General features: G+C 41.2%; 1 protein-coding gene across 1 annotated transcript; it reads right to left on the bottom strand.

Moving 5' to 3' along the window:
* Positions 1 to 2,906: 2,906 nt before the first annotated feature.
* CD83 (CD83 molecule) lies at positions 2,907 to 22,889 on the bottom strand. Its single transcript, XM_056854833.1, has 5 exons — positions 22,841 to 22,889; positions 22,626 to 22,750; positions 12,577 to 12,808; positions 12,375 to 12,481; positions 2,907 to 3,086 (listed from the first exon to the last, which is right to left on the bottom strand). The coding sequence occupies exons 1-5, from the start codon at positions 22,887 to 22,889 to the stop codon at positions 2,907 to 2,909; spliced, it is 693 nt and encodes a 230-aa protein (XP_056710811.1).
* Positions 22,890 to 23,897: the final 1,008 nt, after the last annotated feature.

Consider the following 23,897-nt stretch of genomic DNA (forward strand, 5'->3'; position numbering starts at 1 on the left):
GCTTGGATGGGCCACCATCTCCTCTGAAGCCGTTGTCCTCTTTAACTGAATCTCTACTGCTCATCATCATCATCATCATCATCATAAACCTTTAATGGCTTTGCCTACCGCTAATTAGGCTGCCTGACATCTCTCGTTTGGTTATCCGGCACAGCTTAGAAATACCTGAAATGGCTTAGAAATACCTGAAATATTGGCCGTAGAGTCCACTGTTATAGTGGCTTGATCAAAATGGGTTTTTACAATCGGGTTTTATTATTATTGTTCTACATCCAATTATTATGTATTGTATTTATTTGTATATACTATGTATATTTCAACTTGTTGATAGCCACTCTGAACCCTGCCTTAGTGGGGGGAGAACAGGATAGAAAACAAACAAATATTGCACATCTGTCTTCTTGTGCAGCATACAGGTGCACCGCTGTCAAGAGAAGCTATCTTAGAGGAATTTTTCAGCGAGTTCTAGCCAAGTTCACTGTTGTCGGGTTCTGTGCAGGTGTTACCCATCCCTCCTCCCATACTGGTGGTTACTCGTCAAGGCCATCTTGTGGCTTTGGTATGGGATCTGGTATGGGAGAAGGAACTCTCACCCTAGGAAGTTCCATGGATACTGCCCAGTGATTAGTTGAGAAGGTCAGGAGGTTGCGGCCAGCACTTTTCTATAAGTATGGTTAGGGAGAAGCATCTCTCCAGGATGAGAGGAGACGTTCTCTCCAGGATCAGAGGAACATGCCTATTAGATTAGGTGCTGTGGAACACAGGCAGGATGGTGCTGCTGCAGTCGTCTTGCTTGGGGGCTTCCTGGAGGCACCTGGTTGGCCACTGTGTCAACAGACTGCTGGACTTGATGGGCCTTGGTCTGATCCGGCAGGGCTTTTCTTATGTTCATCCTAATCCCCTTTTCTCTCTACCCCTCCTTGCGAACAAGAAAATATTTGTATTATGCTCTGGAACGCTAAAATTTAAGAGACAACTGGGCTGTGGTAGCACCTGAATGAGTAAGACAGCTAGTTTGTTTTGTTTTTGTGCATTTGCGCTGCCACTGAACTATATGCCTTGTTTTTAATACTTTTCCTTGAATTGCTTCAAGAAAGCCTTATTTTTGCTTTATGATGTGTGTTACTCAGGGTGTTACTGAGACCAAACCCAGGTAAAGCTTGGTTACGTTACTGCATCAACAGAGCAATCCTGAAGGGGGGGGCTGAACTGGCATGACTAATGCCAGCACAGGGGCACTTTTGCTAGCTCTGGGGAGCAGTGCAACAGCACGAGGCTCAGGCGCCGGGCAGCCTTGCTGGCAGCGTTTCCCCAGTGCAAGGGCTCATGCCAGCACTGAAGGGGGCATTCCCATGGGTGGAGCTCCCAAAACCCTTTCACCCCAGGAACACACCCCCTTTAGCTGGCATGAACTTGCAGCCCTGCGAAATTCTATGGAGGAGTTTCACAGGGTTTTTCAATGATAGTATTTTTAACTTGATTTTTGGGCCCACAAGTTGCTGAGGAAGCATCGCAGCTGCGCCATCCCCGACCCTTGTTTTAAACAAGGGCTGTCTAGCTTGGAAAGAAGGCGGCTAAGGGGAGACATGATAGAGGTCTATAAAATTATGCATGGTTTGGAGAGAGTGGACAGGGAGAAGTTTTTCTCCCTCTCCCATAATACTAGAACGCAGGGTCATCTGCTGAAGCTGGAGGGTGAGAGATTCAAAACAGATAAAAGGAAGTATTTTTTCACGCAACGCATAGTTAAATTGTGGAACTCCCTGCCCCAGGATGTGGTGATGGCTGCCAGCTTGGAGGGCTTTAAGAGGGGAGTGGACATATTTATGGAGGAAAGGGGTATTCATGGCTATTAGTTAGAATGGATACTAGTCATGCTGCATACCTATTCTCTCTAGTATCAGAGGAGCATGCCTATTATTTTGGGTGCGGTGGAACACAGGCAGGATGGTGCTGCTGCACTCGTCTTGTTAGTAGCTTCCTAGAGGCACCTGGTTGGCCACTGTGTGAACAGACTGCTGGACTTGATGGGCTTGGTCTGATCCAGCAGGGCCTTTCTTATGTTCTTATAATTGAGGCTGGCCAGGTGCAAATGAGATCCCTGAGATCCACCGCAGGAGGTGCTGTTGGTAGAAAGTACCATGAGCCAAGCCAAGAAGGCAGTCAAACAAACAACCAGTTAATCATCTAGCATTTTGCTGCTGTTGCTTGGAATCTGTACATTTAAAAAATGAGGGTTTTATATACTCTGTAGAAGAAAGATGTAGTACTTTCCCATAGCTAGCTTTTACCCAGCCATTGTGACATGCTGTAGTATAGTTTCCCTTGCATACAAATGAGGACAATCGATTTTAATCCACAAAAGGCAGAGTCACTCGATGCCAGAAAAGTTGCTTATAGAGCTCAAAACAAGACCATCAATATCACTTTAATGGTTCAAGGAAGGGAGCAAGAGGACTCATACGTATACACATACACAAAGCTGATCACATTACACACAAGAGAGAGAGATCTGCAATGTTTCCTCCCAGCCTATGGCTGATCAATCACTCAAAGAAGCTGAACTGTCATGAAGAACTGTACTGCAGCAGCTGTTTAGTACGGTTATTGAAACTGAGCTCAATCAATAATTTATTTGCCAAGCTTAAAGAGTCACACCCCCTCTATAAATGTTTTGCATAGGAAGAGTAATCAGTTTCACTCTGAAATAAGAAATTAGAATACCTAAACAAGCTCAATTGGGCTGCTGACCTTGTGTGAGCATGTTATCATCACTGATAGATATTCATGTTGTAGTGTTTGAAACTACGTTGTCTAAAGATCCTCCAGGCTAAAGCAAGGAATGGCACGTTAAAGAAAAATGGCTAGTTAAATGTCTATATCATCCATCTGCCTTGATGTTATGGCTATTGATGAGTCTCCACCAGTTGAAGAAAATCAACTGGCAGAGACTGCTGATTAAGTTTGTCTTTGCCAGTGCTGTTGGAGTCATTATTTTGATAGGTACTGTTAAGGAGAAGGCTGTTGGTGACGTGTCTTTTTCTGGATTTATGGAAATCTTGAGACCCGTTGTCCTTTAGGCAACTCTAAAAAAAGAAATAAAGAAACCATGAGATTAGGGTATATTGTGAGAAAAAATGCTGATTTATCTCTTTAAAATTTGGATAAGATCATTATAAAACTAGGTTTGCTGTCTTATACCTACTGTCCTATGAGTAAGCCCTAGTGATCACATAGGAGGGTCCTTTTTCATTCATCCCTTCCCCTTAAAGCATGTTTCTAAAAATTTACTTTTGCTTTATTTCTACTGAACCACCGTGGGAGCACACACCCCTCATCCAATGAGCTGATTCTAATTTAACTGCTTCAAGCAATCCAGTTTGTGGATTAGGGACATCATCATTATGGTACATTACGGTATGATTAGCTGCTCTGCTTCGGCAGCTCATGGAATTTATTATACTTTATAATCAGCAAAAATATACTTTAAATCTGCATATATTATGTATTATTTCTTCTAACCAAATTTATAGTTGGGCAGATTTTGCCAGTTTTTCAGTCTGTTTCTTCTAAATAATATTGTGGAGGAAATTAGCTTGAATAAGGCCATAATGATTCTAAACAGCCTATGAAAATAAAGATGCCCCCCTTTGTAATTATGGCTGAAAGGTAGGTTTGAAATCACTGGTTTCTGTTGACGTGGGAAGGATATATGACTTGCCCTGCTGGATGACACCAACATCTTGCTAGTCTAGTGTTCAGATTCCTCTGAAAATTTACAAGCAGGGCATGAATGGTGATAGCCATCTATCATTGTCTATCACCAGCATCTGGTTATGTGCTGTCTCTGAACGTGGAGGTTCCCCTTAGCTATAACACCATAGCTACTGCAAAAACAAGTGGCAAATTTATCAAAGCAAAAATTTCTCAACCATATTATAGTAAAATATAGTAAAATTTAAAGCAAGACATATTTCAGTGTATTGTCTTAAACTGCTTGTAGGCATATCTATAAACCAAGTCTGTCTCTCACAGAATTCTCACCTAATCTCTTATGAGAGTTCCATCCAGAGAAATCTGATTTGCTTATCATATCAGTGTATTTTTATAGAATAAAAAAGTCTTATCTTATGCTAAATCTTTCTCAGCTTAAACGTAGTTAAGAACCAATCTTAGATAAGAACCTGACACCCAGCCGGTATCTCTCTGCCCGCAATTTAAACCCATTATTGTGAGTCCTATCCTCTGCTGCCAACAGGAACAGCTCCCTGCCCTCCTCTAAGTGACAGCCCTTCAAATACTTAAAGGGAGCAATCATGTTCCCCCCTCAACCTCCTCCAGACTAAACTTTCCCAACTCCCTCAGTCTCCGGGCCCCTGATCATCCTCGTTGCTCTCCTCTGCATCTGCTCCATTCTGTTCACATCCTTTTTGAAATGAGGCCTCTAAGAACAGCACAGAATTCTCCAGGTGCGGCCTGATCAATGCTGTGTTCAGTGAACTATGACATCAACCGCATTTCCTCAAGCCAGTAAGCTCGATCAAAGAAGGAAACGAGGTTGGTCTGGCACCCACAATGTCTTCTTGAATCCTCTACCATGTTTCCTTCTTGTTGGAATAGTGAGAGCTTGAGCTTGCAAGAGCTCTAGTTTTAGGGAGCCCATCCTTCATTTGCTCCTTTCCCCTCCAGCAGTCTTGCCCATGGAATGATTCTCATAATGCCTCTGAGTTTATTAAAATCTGCCCTACCAAAATCTAACAGACACATGGAAAAGGAATTCTAGGAGGACATGGTCACTTCCCCCTAAAGTCCCCACTACCATCACCTCATCTACCATCTCTTGCCTGTTGGTCAATATTAAGTCAAGTATGGTCAAGCCCCTCGTAGCATTTGATGAAAGAAGTTGTCGGCCAGGCAGGTGAGGAACATTTGTGACTGGGGTCGCTTTGCAGAGTTTGTCTCCCAGCACACATCAGGGAACTTGAAATCACCCATAACTACCAGGTCTTGTTGCTTGGATACCTTGTCAAGCTGCTCAAGGAAGGCAGCATCCACCTCCTCTCCCTGGTCAGGAGGTCTGTAGCCGACTCCAACCACTATACTGTTTGTCCTTCCTTTATCCTCACCCAGATACTTTCCACTGGGCTGTCACCCTCCTCCTCTAGTATTTCTTGACAAGCAATCCCTCTCCTCACATACAGCACCCCTCCGCCATCTATTTGGCCTTTTCGGTTCTTCTTGAACAACTCATATCCATCCACTACTACATTCCAGTCATAGGAATTGTCCCACCAAGTTTCTTTAATGCCTACTAAATCATATCCCTCTGACTGCATTAGAAGCTCAAGCTCTTCCTTCTTATTGCCCAAGCTTTGGGCATTGGTACATAGACTCCTTCGTATCCTTTAGATCCATCCCTCCCAGGTGGGCCTCTGGCGTTTGCTCTCCTTCATTCACAGTGCATTCCTAAGGAGAGTTACTCCAGTCTAAGCCCATTGAAATGAATGGGCTTAGACTGGAGTAATTCTCCTTAGGAATGCACTGTTAAATCCCTACTTTAATTAAATGTCTCCTTCCCCTTGTGGTAATAGTTTAAAGCCCTCTTGATGAATCTCTCCAGGTTTCTTTCAAAAACATTCTTCCCTGACCTTGAAAGGTGAATTCCATCGCGTGCTATTTGGTCATCATCCAGAAAACCTAGCCCATGGTCCCAGAATCCAAATCGCTCCTGCCTGTGCCACCAACGCAGCCAGTGGTTCACCTCCATTATTTTTTGTTCCTATCGCATTCCCCTTCCTCTGACAGGAAGGACTGAAGAGAACACCACCTGTGCCCCCATTCCCTTCAGCTTCCTCCCAAGAGCTTCATAGTGAGCCTTAATGTTTTCTATGGTGTTCACAGCCATGTCGTTGGTTCCCACATGGACCATCACAAATCTTTAGGTTTGATCAGTTTTGGTATTTGGTCTACAATATCTTTAATTTTTGCCCCTGGTAAGCAACATATGTTCTCATATATTTTCTAAAGCAAGATCAGAAGCCAAATTTCACTTAGGTTAATCTCTATTAAAAGTCAATAATGCTAATATTTCTGTAACTTGTGGGTTATCCGGGCTGTGTAACCGTGGTAACAGCCCGGATAACCCACAAGAACCAATGAACTCTGACCGTGAAAGCCTTTGACAATATTTCTGTAACTGTTTTAATTAGCTGTCAATTTAAAAAAAAAAAAAACCCTGTACAATCAGTGTTCACCAATAAAAACTTGGATTAAGTTAGAAAACTATTGATTATTAGAGTTAGAAGGGTATAATCTTCGTTATGGTTGGCATGCATATCTATGGTACGAAAAGGAAAAGTTAAATAGGGATTTTATAATCCATATTTTTAGAGCTGGATTATTCCAAATTTGGATAAAATACAAGAAGATTTTAGAAAATAGGACTCCGGGATGGATTAAACCAACAGAAGCTTATATGAAGAGGGGAATACAGTTAAACTTAGATATAGAGATGTATAGGAACATTACTGAGTGGCAAGAGAGTAAATGGGTTTTAAAAAGTAGGGAAGAATTAAACATAAAAGACTGGTTTATATATTATAAATTACAAGATATTTTTAATAAAGATAATCAACTTGGATTTAATAAAAATAAATCCGAGTTAGAAAAAATATTAGATAAAGGGAATAAGGGAATGATTGGTAGGATGTATAAATTATTGATTACAACTAATTTAGAATAAGAAAAAATTAAATCAGTCATGATTAAATGGATGCAGGATTTAGGATTTAATATAGACTTGGATAAATGGGAAAATTTATGGAAGAGGGAATTTAAATTTACAATAACTAATGAAATTAGAGAAAATTTGTACAAAATGTTTTACAGATAGTATATAACCCCAATTATGGTATCTAAGATGAATAGTCAGGATAAAGGAATATGTTGGAAATGTGGAAAAGAAAGAGGAACCTATATGCATGTCTGGTGGACGTGTAAAAACATTAAAAACTTTTGGAAAAAAATAGTGAAAGAAACAAATAATTTGATTAATGGTAAAGTGAAAAGGAAACCATCATTTTGTCTGCTGGGAATCCCTCCAAATAATATTTATGACTGGGATAGGATTATTTGCCAATATAGTTTTGCTGCTGCAAGAATTGTGATAGCTAAAGTTTGGAAACAAACAAATAAACCCTCAATTATAGACTGGAGAGAGAAATTATGGTTATATATGAGGATGGCCAGACTAACGGAATTTTTGCATGGAAATGATATGGAAGAGTTTAAACAAACATGGTCTAAGGCCTTCTCACATTGGGATAAGATGGCAAAAAATGGATTTTACTATGTTATTTAGTGAGTTATAGAAAATATTGTTCTAAGTAAAATTAAATTTCAGACAATTAATAAATAAAACTACCAGACACTTCTTCGGAAGTCTGGTGATGGGTCACTTCTTTGGTGGGTGGGGGAGAAAGGGTATTTTTGAATATTTTGATTGATAATTGTACTGAATATTGATGTTGTATAAATACCCTTCTATACTTCTCTTTTTTCTTTTTTTAGTAATGTATTTCTCTTTTTTTCTTTTTTTCTTTTTTGTGTTTTTGTGCTTTTTTTATATTGCTTTTTTATATTGTATTTGTTAAAAAAAAACTCAATAAAAAATTATTTTTAAAAAAAAGAACCAATGAACTCTGACCGTGAAAGCCTTTGACAATATTTCAGTAACTGTTTTAATTAGCTGTCATTTTTTTAAAAAAAACCCTGTACAATCAGTGTTCACTAATAATTGAACCTCGTATGAGCACATACTACAGGAAAACATGCATAATAGGCAAGAAAAGTGATAATATAATCAAAATACTGCTACACTGCCTGTAAGGGGCTTTTTAAAAAATTGGGATTAGAATATTGTTATATCAATATACCATTGTTACGATAGTTGAAGCAGGCTCTCTAAGCTCCCATCTTTCATTTTAAAAAGTTTCTAGCTCCTTCTCTTGAAGCAATATATTCCAATCAGCAGGCCAGACTTTTGATAAACGGGAAACTTACAGAGACTTTTGAAACCACAAAAGGTACCCGATAAGGATGCCTTCTCTCCCCACTTTTATTTAACTTGGCAATGGAAGTTCTTGCTAACTACATTAGAGCAGATTCTCACATCAAAGGTCTGCTGTACAGAAAGGAAGAGCATAAGATAAAAAGCCATATGGATGATGTGGTATTTGTCAAGAACTGCTTACATCGGCTTCTGCATTTAAATCTCATATCAAGAGGTTCTCCCAATACTCAGGATATAAGCTCAACAAGGTAAAAACCAAAATTATAACCTTCAATATTACTGAAGAAAAACAAACACTTTTGATGGAGATTACCAAATGTCAAATCACAAAGGATCCGGTAAAATACCTGGGTATAATCCCAAAATAATACCCTCTTTCAGACCAACTATCTCAGAGTATGGAAAGAAATAGAGAAAGACCTGAATAGATGGTCTAGATTTACCATTTCATGGCTGGGCAGAATATTGACCATAAAAATGAAAGTGCTCCCAAGACTCAATTTTTGATTCCAATTTCTACCGATGGCCCTCAAGGACAACTGTTAAAAAAACTGGCAACAAAGAATAAATAAATTTGTCTGGAATGGCAAAAAACCAAGAGTGAGATTTAAAACATTACAAGATGACAAGAAAAGAGGAGGGCTTGAATTGCCAAACCTGAAATTATATTACCATGCTTCGTGTCTCGTCTGGATTGTGGACTGGATCAAATGTCCGATGGATAGGAAGTTGGTACTGGAAAGATCTACCAGCCGGATTTCATAACTTGTTATGGATTTCTAAAACAGCTAAAGCTCCAGCCACAATAAAACAAACCTTTCAAGATTGTGACTTACGAGCAGTTTTATGAGAAATGGAAACTATTTTATAAATATAGGCTCAAGGTTAAAGAAAACAAAATAAAAAATTAGGTATTAATTAATGGTAATGAAATCTTAGGAGCTCTGTGGCACAGAGTGGTATGCTGCAGTACTGCAGTCCAAGTTCGGCTCACAACCTGAGTTCGATCCCAACAGAAGTCGGTTTCAGGTAGCCTGCTCAAGGTTGACTCAGCCTTCCATCCTTCCGAGGTCGGTAAAATGAGTACCCAGCTTGCTGGGGGTAAAGGGAAGATGACTGGGGAAGGCACTGGCAAAGCACCCCATAAACAAAGTCTGCCTAGGAAACGTCGGGATGTGATATCACCCCATGGGTCAGGAATGGCCCAGTGCTTGCACAGGGGACTACCTTTACCTTTAATGAAATCTTAACTTTAATTCTAGATAATTATTTTGTTTGTTGAGACACTATGTTTGATAGACACAAAGGGTGATTACTTTTTGATTATATTATATGTTCAATTTGCCCGAATATTTTTTCTTTTTTATTTTATAACTGGATGATTTTCCAACTGTAAAATGTTGTTGAAAAGCAGGGAAATGTAGTCTGCTCGATTTGGTTTTGAATTTTTGATTTTTCAATTGTATGTTGGATACCCTTACTTTTCTTCTTTTCCCTCTTTTTCCTTCTGTATCCCTTTTATTATAAAATAAACCAAAAAAAGGAACTTCAAAAAATTTTCCCCATAGACTATAATGGGCCCAATTTTTTTGGGAAAACCCGGAAATAAGCCAAATACCAATATTTACTGGTATGGGTAGTAGTAAAATTTTATTACAGCATTGCCATTCTGAAAATATTTATTAAACTGGTATGGGTATTCAGCTTATTTCAGGTTCACTGGAAAAAAAAATTGGGTCCAATAAACCCGAACCGAAATTTACCAATTCCCCCCCCCCCTTGCACAACCCTACAGAGAATATGCTACACCTATCGGTACAACGGAATATCAATAAAATGATATTCTTGTGCCAATTTTTTTTTAAATTGCAAAAGTCCTTTAATTGCAAAAGTCCACATCTGGGGTGACTGGGCCAGGGAAACTTCAGGGAAACCTGCCACATGGAAGCCCCGTTGCTTCCAGTGTTGGAAGCGTCTCTGAAATATGAGTAAAGATGAGCCATTCCTATATTGGGAGCCACACATCAGCCCTTTTCAAACCTTGTAAAGGGTTGAATATGTGTAGTGGGCAGCCAGTCTGTAGCAGCAAACTCTACCCCACTACACACACCATTTGTAGCAGCAAACTCTACCCCACTACATACCACTACACATTCATTGGAGTTCCTGTATAAAGCCTAGGAGAATACAATTGTGTATGCTTAAAGCTCTCTCTACACATAAGAAACCCTCAAAAATAGGGTTCCAAATCATGTTCCAGTTAACACACATAGTGTGGTATGGAGCTTTGTGCTGCGATTCCTTTCCCACACAGAGACATGTCCATTGGTCTCCCTAGAACATCTGAAAAATGCTACACGTACACTAATTTCAGTTCTGAAACCCTGTCGGTATGTTATCGTAATAGATCCAGATTTTGCCATAGACCAATGAGCCTTTAAATTCACCAGGAGGTCTGCAGACAGACATAATAACTTACGAGATAGTAAAGAATATATTAAACTACAAAAAGTTCTTTTTTGAGATTTAGGCAATATTAAAGATTAATGACAGCTGATTTAATGTCTCCAGGGCTGTACTTCTGTAGAGGGTTATGTCACATATAATTTTTCATTGAGATGGTCATTGCTGGCATAAGGTTCAGCTTTTTTTTTCAACCACAAAGCTTCAACTGCAAATATATAGGTTTTTATATGTGAAAAAATATGTAGGTTTTTTATATGTGGAAAAAGATATTCCTTTTACTATTGATTTTCTCACAATTTTTAGGATACTGTGCAGAAAACTGAGATCTTCTGTTAGTTCCTCTCTTCCAGATTAAAAACTTCTTTTAAAACCCGTCAAGTCAAACCTTTTGTTGGATGACACATATTATTGCAAAAGATTGGCAATCTCAAAAAGATGTGGAGGGGCACCAAGCCCCTGCCCACCAATGGCATTGGGGTGTGCCCCAGGAGGCTGCTCCCTCCTTCCCTCCCTCAGGGGGGCAGGCCCATCCCTCTTCTCCCTTCCCTCCACCCACAATTTGCCACCATGCCTGATGGGGGGCAGAAGGTGACAGCTTCCTGTTGCATTCCATGGGGCAAGGTGGGCAGGCTATGGCTCTCCCTGCAGCACAGTGTTGGGAGAGCAAGGAGGATGGATGCCATGTTTCTACTTCCCCATGCCTTGTGTGTGTGTTAAGTGCCGTCAAGTACTTCCGACTCATGGTGACCCAATGAATCCATGTCCTCCAAAACATCCTATCATTAATAGCCTTGCTCAGGTCTTACAAACTGAAGGCCGTGGCTTTCTTTATAGAGTCAATCCATCTCATGTTGGGTCTTCCTCTTTTTCTGCTGCCTTCAACTTTTCCTACCCAAAATCCTTTGCCAGGCCCTGGCAGAACCATTACTATGGGTGACTGAATTATGGTACTGCAGTTTTTCCCCAGAAGGTCTTACAGCCCAATCCTGAAGGCTGGGAGTAGATCCACAGCGGCTCAGATCCTCAGAGGCTTCCCAGCCACCGAAAGAAAAGAAAAAAGTATTTTTCAAATAAAAACCCAAAATGCCCCCATAGAGCAAAGTGAGGCTACGTTACCAAAAAAGATGGTGTAGCAACGCCGCAGCTCGAGAAGGTGTTCCCGGGGTGAAAGGGGTTTGGAAGCTGATTAACGTCAGCTCCACCCCTTGAAATGCCCCAGGAACGCCCCCCACGCCAGCAGGGACTTTCCCTTCCGGGAATTCCCTGCCAGCATTGCTGCGCTGGCAATGGGGTCCGGCACAGCTCCATGGCTCTCTGACACCAGCGTGTTTGCCCCCAGGATTGCATAAGTCCCACTTTATTCCATGATAACGTGGCACTTACGCCAGCGTGGGGTCCCACCAGCTCCCAAGGAGCTTTGGGGGAGGGCTTCACGATTGCAGCCTTTGGTGACACAAGGAACGGAAAGGGCCTGTTTCACTCCAAAAAGATTCTGGCTTAGTGCACTTGTTAGAGAAAAAGTTGTTGGCCAGAGAGAGGCTGAGCCGCTCATAATAGACCGTCTGCTTTCATACTCTAGCCTTGACATAGTGTTTACTGCAAGGCCACACCACAAGATTGCATGCAAAAAATCTGGTTCAACTCAGAATGCACTTACACATAAATAAGTGCACATGAGTCATGATTGCCAAAGGGAGTAGGGGCACAATCCTAAAGCAAGTCTACACAGAAATAAGTTCATTTTTTCAATGGGGCTTTATATTCGGGAATGTGTTCTTAAGAGTTGTATTTTCAATGAGGCCAACGAATATGTGGAAAATAAGCTAAAAGAACTTACGCAGGTAAAAAAAATGAGCAGCAAATAGAAAAGTCCAAGTGAGCACAGCAACACAAGTTCTGCTTTGTGCTTTTTAAATGTTGCTTCTTCTAATTGCTCTGGACAACCTGGAAGGCAAAAAAAGATACATTCATTTAAAGATGTCTGGAATGATTTAATGTGCAGTAGAAAATAAAAATAACCCGAGCCACTCATACCATACCTTTTACTATTAATGTAATAGTATTACTTTCATTGTACTTTCTATCTGATGTTTCCAAGATGCACTTATATGTCCCACTGTTGTAGTTTGTAGTATTTATAATCCTCAGAGAATACCATTTGCTGTTGGAGATCTCTGAAGATGAATTAAGTTGTCCTAAATAATTCTGTTCCTTATTATACTGCAGCTTCTCCCATTCTACCTTTGATATGTCTCCACTCTTTTCATCAATCTGCAAAAGAAGGCATATAATGTCAGCACTTAGCCATAAAGTCCTAAACATTTGTTTTCACTTGCAGAAATCAAGTATGCCACTATTTTATCACCTGCATTCTCTCCCTTGTGTCCACGACACACAGAGGTTTCAATGCTCATATAAGTATCTTGCATTAAAACACCCTTAATCTGGCTGCTTTTAAGTCTGCATTAGACAGTTTGACCTGACTTTGTGTGGTTACAACAGAATATTTTGACCGGATGTAATGACAACAGAATATTTTGGCCTGTTTTTTGCTATATAGACAAGGAACTTCTTGAGCCTGTTTGAATACACTGAACATGAGTCAGAAGTGTGATGCAGTAGCTAAAAAGGCAAATGTGATTTTGGGCTGCATCAACAGAAGTATAGTGTTCAGTTCATGTGAAGTGATGGTATCACTTTACTTTGCTCTGGCTAGACCTTACCTACAGTACTGTGTTCAGTTTTGGGCACCACAATTTATGAAGGATGTAGACAAGCTAGAACATATCCAGAAGAGGGCAACGAAGTTGACAAGGGGTCTGGAGACCAAGTCCTACAAGGAAACATTGAAGGAGCTTGGTATGTTTAGCCTAGAAAGGAGTTGACTGAGAGGTGATATGATAACCATCTTCAAGTATTTGAAGGGCTATCATAGAGAGGATGTTGTGAAGTTGTTTTGGGTTGGACCAGAACCAACGGGTTGAAATTAAATCAAAAGAGTTTTCGACTAAACATTAGGAAGAACTTTCTGACAGAGTGGTTCCTCAGTGGAACAGGATTCCTCAGGAGGTGGTGGGCTCTAGTTCTTTGGAGGTTTTTAAGCAGAGGCTAGATGGCCATCTCTCAGCAATGTTTATTGCATTTAGGCAGATTATAATGGGGAGGGCAAGAAGGGTTGCACCAGTGTTTGGCTCTCATGGCCCTTTCTCACATGCTCAGGGTAATGCAAATTGCTACTTTGGGGTCAGGAAGCAACTTTCCTCCAGGCCATATTGGCCAGGGATCCTGGGGAGGTGGGTTTTTTGCCATCTTCTGGACATGCAGTAGGGGGGGAGGGGGGGAGGTAGTTGTGTATTTCCTGAATTGTGCAGGAGGTTGGACTAGATGACCTTGGTGGTCCCTTCCAACTCAATGATTCTATTCTATGAATCCCCAACCTTTTTGAGCCTTCCGGCACCTTGTGAATTCTAATACAGGGTAGGTGCAACTACAAAATGGGAGGTGGAGCCTACCATTAAATGTCCAGGAGTTGGGTCATTCATAGCTCTAATAGTAACACTTTGACATTTCAAGCAGAAGCTCTATTTAACAGGATGCCTGTTAAAATGAACATATTGTTTAAAAATATTATCTTGCTTACCCACAGCTTAGCTTCAATCAGGCAGTGAAGATCCTTGTGCTGTAGGGGCAGCTGCTGCTGAAGCAACTTTTTGAAAATCTGCCAATCAGAAACCCTGCTGGGCAAAAGCCCTGCATGGCCCCACCCACTTTCTAAAAACAATTGGTAGGTATCAGGAAAGGTGTTGGGAGGCGCCAGATGTGAAGTGATCTTCTGGAACCATCTAGCCACCACAAGCGCACAGCTTGTCTGGACTTCAGGAGTTTACCTGGTAGCAACTTCACACCACGCAGTTCTGCTATGTACAGTTTATTTACAATATCTACACAGAGTCCTTTGGCTGTTAACATGCACAGCTCTGAGCATCAGCATGCTCCGCCAGCACGTATATTTCAGGCAAGAAGTAACTTACATTCACTACACAGACTTATATACACATTTATGACCAATCACAGTTCACTTGAGATGAGTCATTCTGGAAATCCCCATTCCTGGCTGTACAAACTGGATCAGACCAGCATCATCACATGACTTAGCTGTCACTCTGATCATTATGATCTGTTTAGCAAACTGCAGACTAGCCATAACTTTGACATATGTTGACACCCAGAACTGGTGCTCATCCTAATAATCCCCTTTAGAGATGGCCAGGGAATATCTACTGAAGTTGCCTAGCAATCCAGCCCTCTGGTAAAAGGGCAGCCAAGCAACTGGAAATAGAAAAAGATGATACTCCAGCCGTCATATTCCGAGCACATCGGTCCTGAAGTCTTGTCCTGCCTCCTTTACAAAGTCCACACTAAAGGTACTAATTATGGAGCTCCTAGAAGTTCAGCTCTATGACTTTCAAAGAGAACTGTGCCATCTTAACATTTTTGAGGGAACACATGAGTGGCAATAAATGACTTTTTTCTGTTCAGGAGTGAGAAGGGTTCCGTGTACTATAAATATATGTGCACATAACACATCTTTCAATGTAACAAAAACAAGAACCAAGGCAGACATCAGTACTGCCTGTTTGATCTATTGGGGAAATGAAAGATGTATAAATATAGGTGTGAACTGCTATCTGGATGCTCTCATTCTGAATTCATACAAATGTTATACACTCCGGAGGAGCTCTCTTGCTGCCTTTTTCAATGACAGTTCTCTTTAATCCCAGTGCAATACACACCCCGTTTAACATACTTCCCTTCACAGCTGAACAGCCTTGTAATAATTTTTTGCCTAGGGAGACATCTAGTGGTACATTGTCGGTTTTGACAGCAAGATGCATCTTCACCCATGTTTAGGGTGTTTGCTAGCAAATTGTTCTTTAGTTATATGCATGTAAAGTGCTGTCAAGTCGCAGGCGCAGTCCTGAAATTACTTTTGGGATTTACCTTCCCCCTCCCAGTTCTGGATTGTGATGCTATAAAGTTTCTCATTTGCTTTTTCTGGCAATATTTTATATAAACATTAAAAGCTTTCTTCTTAAACTGCTTAATTGCCAGAAAACATCATAATCAATTTAAGAATTTGCCTAACTTTGCCCCACTCGCTGTATCTCACTGTAATTTAAAGTAATCAGTAAAATATTTGGAGTTAAGAATAAAACTATGCACACGTGTATTGTTTGTACTAACATTCTTTTATCTCAAAGCTGCTTAAGAGCATGTAAGTACCATACATAATCTAGCTCTTTGGGTGAGCACCTAACAAATTTACTGGACAGAACATTGATATTACCATAGCAATCAACTGCCAATTTATGCTATGAGGATTCAGGGAATCAAGTGTAATTCCATTTGATTGTTGTCTTGATTGACTTAATTTTATTTACATTTAAACTTGTACAAAACACAGCAGCAAAGTTACTTGACAGTTGAATTACTGGGAATATCAGTTCTTGGTCTTGAAAGACCTATGCTGTCTGTCTGTTTGCTTCCAGGCGCAATTCATGATGCCGTTATTAGCTATAAAACCTTAAATGGTCTGGGACCCGGGCATATGAACTGTCTGTTAACTAAGATCAGCTACAGAGCTTAGGCTGCGTGTGTACCCCCACTTTTGAAAGCAAGATGGGTGAGCACCAAAGCAAGTCCTGTTCTGTTGAGGTACTTCTGTTGTAGAATTCTCTGCTAACATTGATTTGTGCGGCACCAAAACTTCTGAGCTTCAGGCTCCAGGTAAAAATGCCGTTTCCCCCTTTGCACTGCCTTTGGTTGGCTTAGTTTTTATGATCTCTTTATGCTCTCTTATTTCTTGTTTCTGTGTGCTGGTTTTGATATTATGTTGCTGCTGTTTTCTTAATGATTTTTTAGTGGTAGGTTGGATTGACTCAATAAAGGAAGCCACAGCCTTCAATTTGCAAGATCTGAGCAAGGCTGTCAAAGATAGGACATTTTGGAGGACTTTCATTCATTGGGTCGCCATGAGTCGGAAGCGACTTGACAGCACTTAACACACACACACACACATCATTTTAATTTATACTGTTGAAAGCTGGCCCAGAAGCAATGTGCTAAGTGGGTGGGGTATAAATATTTTAAATAAACAATAGAATAAGATTTAAGAACCCATTCTCATACCATGGGTAGAGTGAGAAAATTACACATTCCAAAGAACGTGGCAACCCTGTGTTTCCTCACCACTTCCATAACATCTAGTTTAATTGATCCTGTGTCTTCGTTGACATCATTATGTGCATTGTTGGGTGCTTGGGGAAACCCACAAGTTTTCATACGGGTTTGCTTAATGAGCAGGGTTGCCAACTGCCAGGTAGTAGCAGGAGGCCTGCTGTTTCAACTGATCTCCAGCCAATAGAGATCAGTTCCCCTGGAGAAAATGGCTGTTTTGGCCATTGGACTCTATGGCTTTGAAGTCCCTCCCCTTCCCAAACCCCACCCTCCTCAGGCTCTGCCCCCCAAAACCTCCCGCCGGTGGTGAAGAGGGATCTGGCTGCTCTATTAATGAGCTGCAGAGTACCCCAAGACACTTCAGGTTAGGAAAATGGCATAGAGAGGATGCTGAAGCCCCTTCTTCATGCTCCCCACAGTTGCATTCCAAATCAGACACTACACGCATGGCAGCTGAGGAACTCACATGTGGGTGTTATCAGCCCTAAGTCCAGTAGCAGCTATCTTGCTTGAGCTTGCTTACTTACGATAAGCATGATTACAATCAGGCTGCTAGTCTCATTGACTTCAACTGGCTTAGGACAAATGTACTAGATGAAATAAATACGTGAAATGCCTACTGAAATCAAAGCAGATGTTGATGTGGAACACTATTAGAGAACACATTTTACAATGTTATGGGCCTATCTTGTTTCCTCAATATCTGAGGCTGAAAATGTCCTCTCAGGTTCATTTTATTTCCCCACATACAAACCATGCTATGAAAGATCTTCGTCTGATACAGCTATGGTTTATGTAACCATGATCACATTCCGTTCCATTAATTAACATGGGACATTTAATCCAGATTTCAAGAACCCTCAATTGACTCCAGGAGCAGGAAGAACTGGAAGTGTGGGCTTGCATAAATGCATGAGAGAAACCAAGGATTACACCCCTCCTGCATCAAAACACTACTCTAATCAAGGTTAATATTCCAATTCAGTATAATCTACTATAAACAATTAGAGATTCAGTTGAGCGTTGTCATATAACTACACAAGTCTCTATAGTTTTTGTCCAAGTCTTCGGGTATTATGCCCAGTAACATAGTCTCTGGGTCTAGAGGAAAGCTGAATTTTAACACCTTCTGCATCTCTTGGTGGATTCCTATCCAGAATCTCTTAACTTTTTTGCAGGACCACCAGGTATGAAAATAAGTTTTATCAGTATCTTTGCACTTCCAAAAGCGACTTTTGTATTCATCTTTTTTATATCCATTGGGGTCAGATAAAACCGAAGAAAAGAATTTGAAACGGTCCATATCTAGAAAGATCGTCTGTGCATGTGTCTAGACTTGGAAAGCGACTTCCTTGAAGTGGACCAATGAACTGAAACTGACATGGACTTTTGTTCAACTGGGATCTTAACAGTTCACCAGCACCTATGTGTGGAGTTGTAATGTGCTGCTGGTGACTGTATTGTGACAAAATATTCTGATCCTGTGGAATAGTTGATATAGTTATATGTGTTTGACTGGATCCTTTCTACATGTACTTACTGTATACATCCTTTGTATTTTGAATATTTGTGACAAACTATATGTGATATTTTGTTTATAATCTGATTACGTTTGTTGTGTGGCATTTTTTTATCCTATACTGATTTTGGCTTGTATTATCCTTTGGTATAGAGGTGTGATTTATTTCAGAATCTCCAGGTCAGACCTGGAGATCTTCTTGAATTACACCTATCTCTAGACTACAGTGATCAGTTCCCCTAGAAAAAATGGCTGCTTTGGAGGGTGGACCCTATGTAGGGTTGCCCACCTTCAGGTGATGGCTGGACATCTCCTGGGATTACAACTGATCTCCAGATGACAGAGATCAGTTAGCTTGGAGAAATGGCCGTTTTGGAAGGTGGACTCTATGGCCTTATATCCCATTGAAGTCCCTCCCCTCCTCAAATCCTCATGCTCCACCCACAAAATCTCCAGGTATTTCCCAACCTGGAGCTGGCCACCTTAACTCTATGGCATTATACCCCACTGAGGCCACTCCCCTCCCCAAACCCTGCCCATCCCAGGATCCATCCCAAAATCTCCAGGAATTTCCCAAAAATGGATTTCCCAACCCTATAATAGTAGGGATAATGCAGAACCTTTTGAGGGCAAATTTAATGAATATATACATTCAAAAGGTGCTACTGCATGACAACAAAATGCATCCATTTTTCAAACCCTGCTTGAAAATTCATAGAAATGTGTTTTGCCATGTTTACAAATTTGCATAATTAGATTTCAGTTTTGGGGGATGCAGAACTTGAATTTGTGTTTTTCCATAGAAAACTAGCTGTAATAATGTGAAATGAAATCAATAGTTATGGGACTTTATTATCTTCTTTTTGCAATCCCTTTGTAAGTACAATTGTATTTTTAGTGTATATTAGACAGAAATGGTAAAACTCAGTGTATTATTTCTACACTATATTGTTTTTCGATAAATAACAGGGACTTCTTTACATTTTGTTTTAAGATAAGCATGACAACTTTGATTCGCGTACATAGTACATTTTTAGCAATGTCACCGAAATGGCTTGACAGCGTCCAACAAATGTTGAGAAACCCCAGTAAAACCTTGTTGGCTTTATAATCTGATCATTAATTCTACACAAACAGCAATACAATCTATACAGTGCTATCATCGTCTTTTTTTTTTTTAAGCGGCAGAAGTCAAAGGTTAATTGTCCACATTTACTACACAGTTCAGAGTGACCCTGTACAAGACATTTAACCTAAGAACTGTTTGAACTTTATAGTCTGAAATGTTATACTATTTGTCGGAATTACTGTTTAATTGACCCCTTGAGAGTATTATACACTGTTCATTGATTAGGTCCTCAATAGATTTTTTGTGAAGTGATTAATTCTACAGTTCGGTTGTCTAGCTGCACTCTGTATTTTCTCTCTCCCTGCCCTCCCCCCCAACGTTTACAGTGAGATCAGTAAAGTTGCCAGCTCTGGGTTAGGAAATACCTGGAGATTTTTGGGGCAAAGCCTGGGGAGGGGGGGTTTAGGGAGGGGGGGGACTTCAATGTCATAGAGTCCAATTGCCAAAGAGGCCATTTTCTCCAGGTGAACTGATCTCTACCGAGTGGAGATGAGTTGTAATAGCAGGAGATCTCCAGCTAGTACCTGGAGGTTGGCAACCCTAAAGATCAGCTATGCCGAGCCAAGTAACAGAGCACAGAAAAAAGCACAGAAACGTGAATGATTCTGAATGACTAGTCCTCCATCTACCACTAACCATCTTAGCATTAGATTGTAGCAAAAAAGTGACACAATCTGACCAGAATATTAGGATCTTAAGACTGGTTCACATGCAAAGTTTTCTTTTACACCTGACTATTCTCAAGTCCTGTACACTTGAACACGTGAACACATGTAGCTGCCTTATACTGAATCAGACCCTTGGTCCATCAGAGTCAGTATTGTCTACTCAGACAGCGGTTCTCCAGGGTCTCAGGCGGAGGTCTTTCACATCACCTACTTGCCTAGATGCTTTAACTGGAGATGCCGGGGATTGAGCCTGGGACCTTCTGCATGCCAAGCAGAGGCTTTACCACTGAGCCATGGCCCCTCCCCAGGAAACACATGTATATCCTGCATGTATATGGTTGCCAGCTCTGGGATGGGAAGTACCTGGAGATTTGAAGGGTATAGCCTGGGGAGGGCAGGGTTTGGGGACAGGAGTGACCTCAGCAATGTATAATGCCATAGAGTCCATCCTCCAAAGCAGCCATTTGCTCCAGGGGAACTGATCTTGGTCGCCTGGAGATCAATTGTAATAGCAGGAGATCTCCAGGTGCCATCTGGAGGTTGGCAGCTCTATGCATGTTTGTAAGAAAGAGCCAACATGTATTAAGTTTGCAATTGAAAAAGGAGAGGAGTAGCTGGATAAGTGTGCAGTTTCGATCACACGTTCTGCTGTACATGCATTGAATATAACATGAGCATTATGCAACACGTGTATAAAGAAAAATACAGTACACTGTACTGTATGTGTGTTCACTGTAACTTGTGAACAGGGCTTCAGTCATGAACTCATGTCAAAACTAAATATGAACAGGCAATTATGGATACAGTCAGCAGTTCTTGTATTTCTGGAAACATGTTTTCTAGCATTCACAATTTATTTCTGGTTGTATCTACAGCCCTGTTCAGTCTGTACCTTTTAGCAGACAAGGAAACATAGAAATGTAGAGTTGGAAGGGACTTGAAGGATCATCTAGCCCAGTCCTCTGCACAACACAGGATATTACCTTCCCCCCCCCCACTCCCCCAGTGACCCCGTGCTTTATGCCCAGAGGAAGGCAAAATACCTCAAGGATCTCTGGCCAATCTGGCCTGGAGGAAAATTCCTTCCTGACCCCAAAGTGGCAATCGGCATTACCCTGGGCATGTAAAAAAGGGCCATGAGAGCTGAACACTGACTCATAAGAACATAAGAAAGGCCCTGCTGGATCAGACCAAGGCCCATCAAGTCCAGCAGTCTGTTCCCACAGTGGCCAACCAGGTGCCTCTAGCAAGCCCACAAACAAGACGACTGCAGCAGCACCATCCTGCCTGGGTTCCACAGCACCTAAGATAACAGGCATGTGCCTCTGATAGTAGAGAGAATCCCTTCCTGCCCTCCCTCTCATGATCTGCCTAAATTCACAGAATCACCATTGCTGTCAGATGACCATCTAGCCATATGGGAGAATGTTCTACACGTAATCCTCCTGATATGCACATAGGGTTGCCATCTCTGGGTTGGGAAATTCCTGTAGATTTGGAGGTAGAGCCTGGGGAGGACAGAGTTTGGGGAGGGGAAGGGCCTCAGCAGGAATGCGATGCCATAGAGTTACCCTCCAAAGCAGCCACTTTCTCCAGTGAAACTGATCTCTGTCGTCTGGAGATTAGTGGTAATTTCAGGAGATCTCCTGCCTCCACCTGGAGATTGGCAACCCTGTCATTTTGTGTGGAAAAGGGCAACACATGTATTTTTAGTTTTGGTACACATAAATGGGAACCCTGGAAAATCAGAGTTCTGGTACACATATACTAAGGTAGAAAATGTGTCCATATCATGAGGACTAAGTATACAGCATTCTCCCTATACGTGTGGAAAACATAATGACTGAAGTCAGCTTATGATTGTTCCAGTTAACTCCTTATGTTATCTTTGCCAATGTATCCAATAACATGTGTACCCTCCAGTAAGCACTAAATAAAATATAGTTTTTAAAAAAGGTAAAGGTCCCCTGTGCAAGCACCAGGTCATTCCTGACCCATGGGGTGACGTCACATCCTGAAGTTTCCTAGGCAGACTTGGTTTACGGGGTGGTTTGCCAGTGCCTTCCCCAGTCATATTCCCTTTACCCCCAGCAAGCTGGGCACTCATTTTACCGACCTCGGAAGGATGGAAGGCTGAGTCAACTTTGAGCCGGCTACCTGAAACCGACTTCCGTCGAGATCGAACTCAGATCGTGAGCAGAGCTTTGGACTGCAGTACTGCTGTTTACCACTCTGCGCCACAGGGGATAGATAGATAGATAGATAGATAGATAGATAGATAGATAGATAGATAGATAGATAGATAGATAGATAGATAGATAGATAGACAGACAGACAGACATATAGTTATAGTTATAGTTTTATATATATATATAGTTATATATATATATATAGTTATATATATATAGTTATAGTTATAGTTATATATAGTGTTTTATATATATATATATAGTTATAGTTATATATAGTTATAGTGATAGTTATATAATTATATGAAGGAAATTGAAGGAAAGCAAACAATGAACAGATATTTACCTTATACCAAGAGATTTCCTTGTATGTGACCTGTGGATCCTGAACAACTTGACAAGGGAGCGATGCATCCTCATTGCACACTGCTACAACCTCTGTTGCGGCATCAGCAATCCCATAAATCCAGACTGCAAGACATAAATCCACCAGAAGAATAATTCAAAACAACAAACTAACAGATGGAACTGCAGGAGGAGAAGCGATAGTTGACAATTTACCTTGAGTTAGAAAGAGAAGCTGATGGCAATGTATCGAACGCCTGAGCATGTTGCACTTGTGACTCAGATTTGCTTTTTTCAGGAGAAACTAAATGACAGAAGTGAAAGCGGCTGATGCATGTTGCTCTTTATAACATAGGAAACAGATTGTTTGGGGTTTCCCAGCTGAAGGTCCCTAGCTGCAGGGGAAAGTCCCACAGGCTTTCCTTAGTTCTCTCTTGAATGACAATTGATCGTCATCAGGCAGGAAAAAGGCTTGTAGCCTGATCACAAGGGGGTAACCATACTATTGGATCCAGGGCATGGGAGACAGAAGAGGGGGCAGTTTTCTTCTTCACCCACAGCAGAGGGAAGATCCAACGTTACAATTCAAATGAGAGGTCAGCGTGGCATGTAGGTGGCATTGGACTTGGAAAGAAGGGAGAGAGAAGCGACACAAAGAAAAAGATGAATAGGATGCAAAGAGACGCGGAGTGAAAAAAGAGGGATTAGTTGACAGATGGGATATATTCCCTATTCCTGCACATGAAGCCTGCTGAGTGACCTTGGGCCAGTCACGGTTCTCTCAGAACTCTCTCAGCCCAATGTGGAGGCAGGCAATGGCAAACCACCTCAGAACGTCTCTTGCCTTGAAAACCCTACAGGGGTGGCCATCAGTCAGCTGTGACTTGACAGTCGCACAAACACACACTTGACAGATGAAGGTGCAGAAAAAGTGAGTTGAAGAAGGAGGAGGGAGGTATCTTGTAAAGAAGGATACAGAGAGATCTGTAGTAGGGGTGTAGCAGACTTCTGAGTGCAACCTGTAATGTGGATCACTATTATTTCCTATTGTAAAAGCAGGATTTGACGTTGAGAAAAGGAAGATTTGCATGGTGTCACATAGTGATTGATGGTGATGTGTGATGGCTCAGGTAGAACTTGTAACATGCTTTCTATGTGTCTCAAGCCATTCTGTCTTTCAACATTGCTGTTTTTTCTTCACCCCCCTCTTCTTTGCCTTTAGAGATGCTGGATGGTTGCAAGTGCACCACTGTATGGAGAAAAGCTTCATCTG

This window comes from Euleptes europaea, chromosome 8 (genome assembly GCF_029931775.1).
Source record: "Euleptes europaea isolate rEulEur1 chromosome 8, rEulEur1.hap1, whole genome shotgun sequence".
NCBI lineage: Eukaryota > Metazoa > Chordata > Lepidosauria > Squamata > Sphaerodactylidae > Euleptes > Euleptes europaea.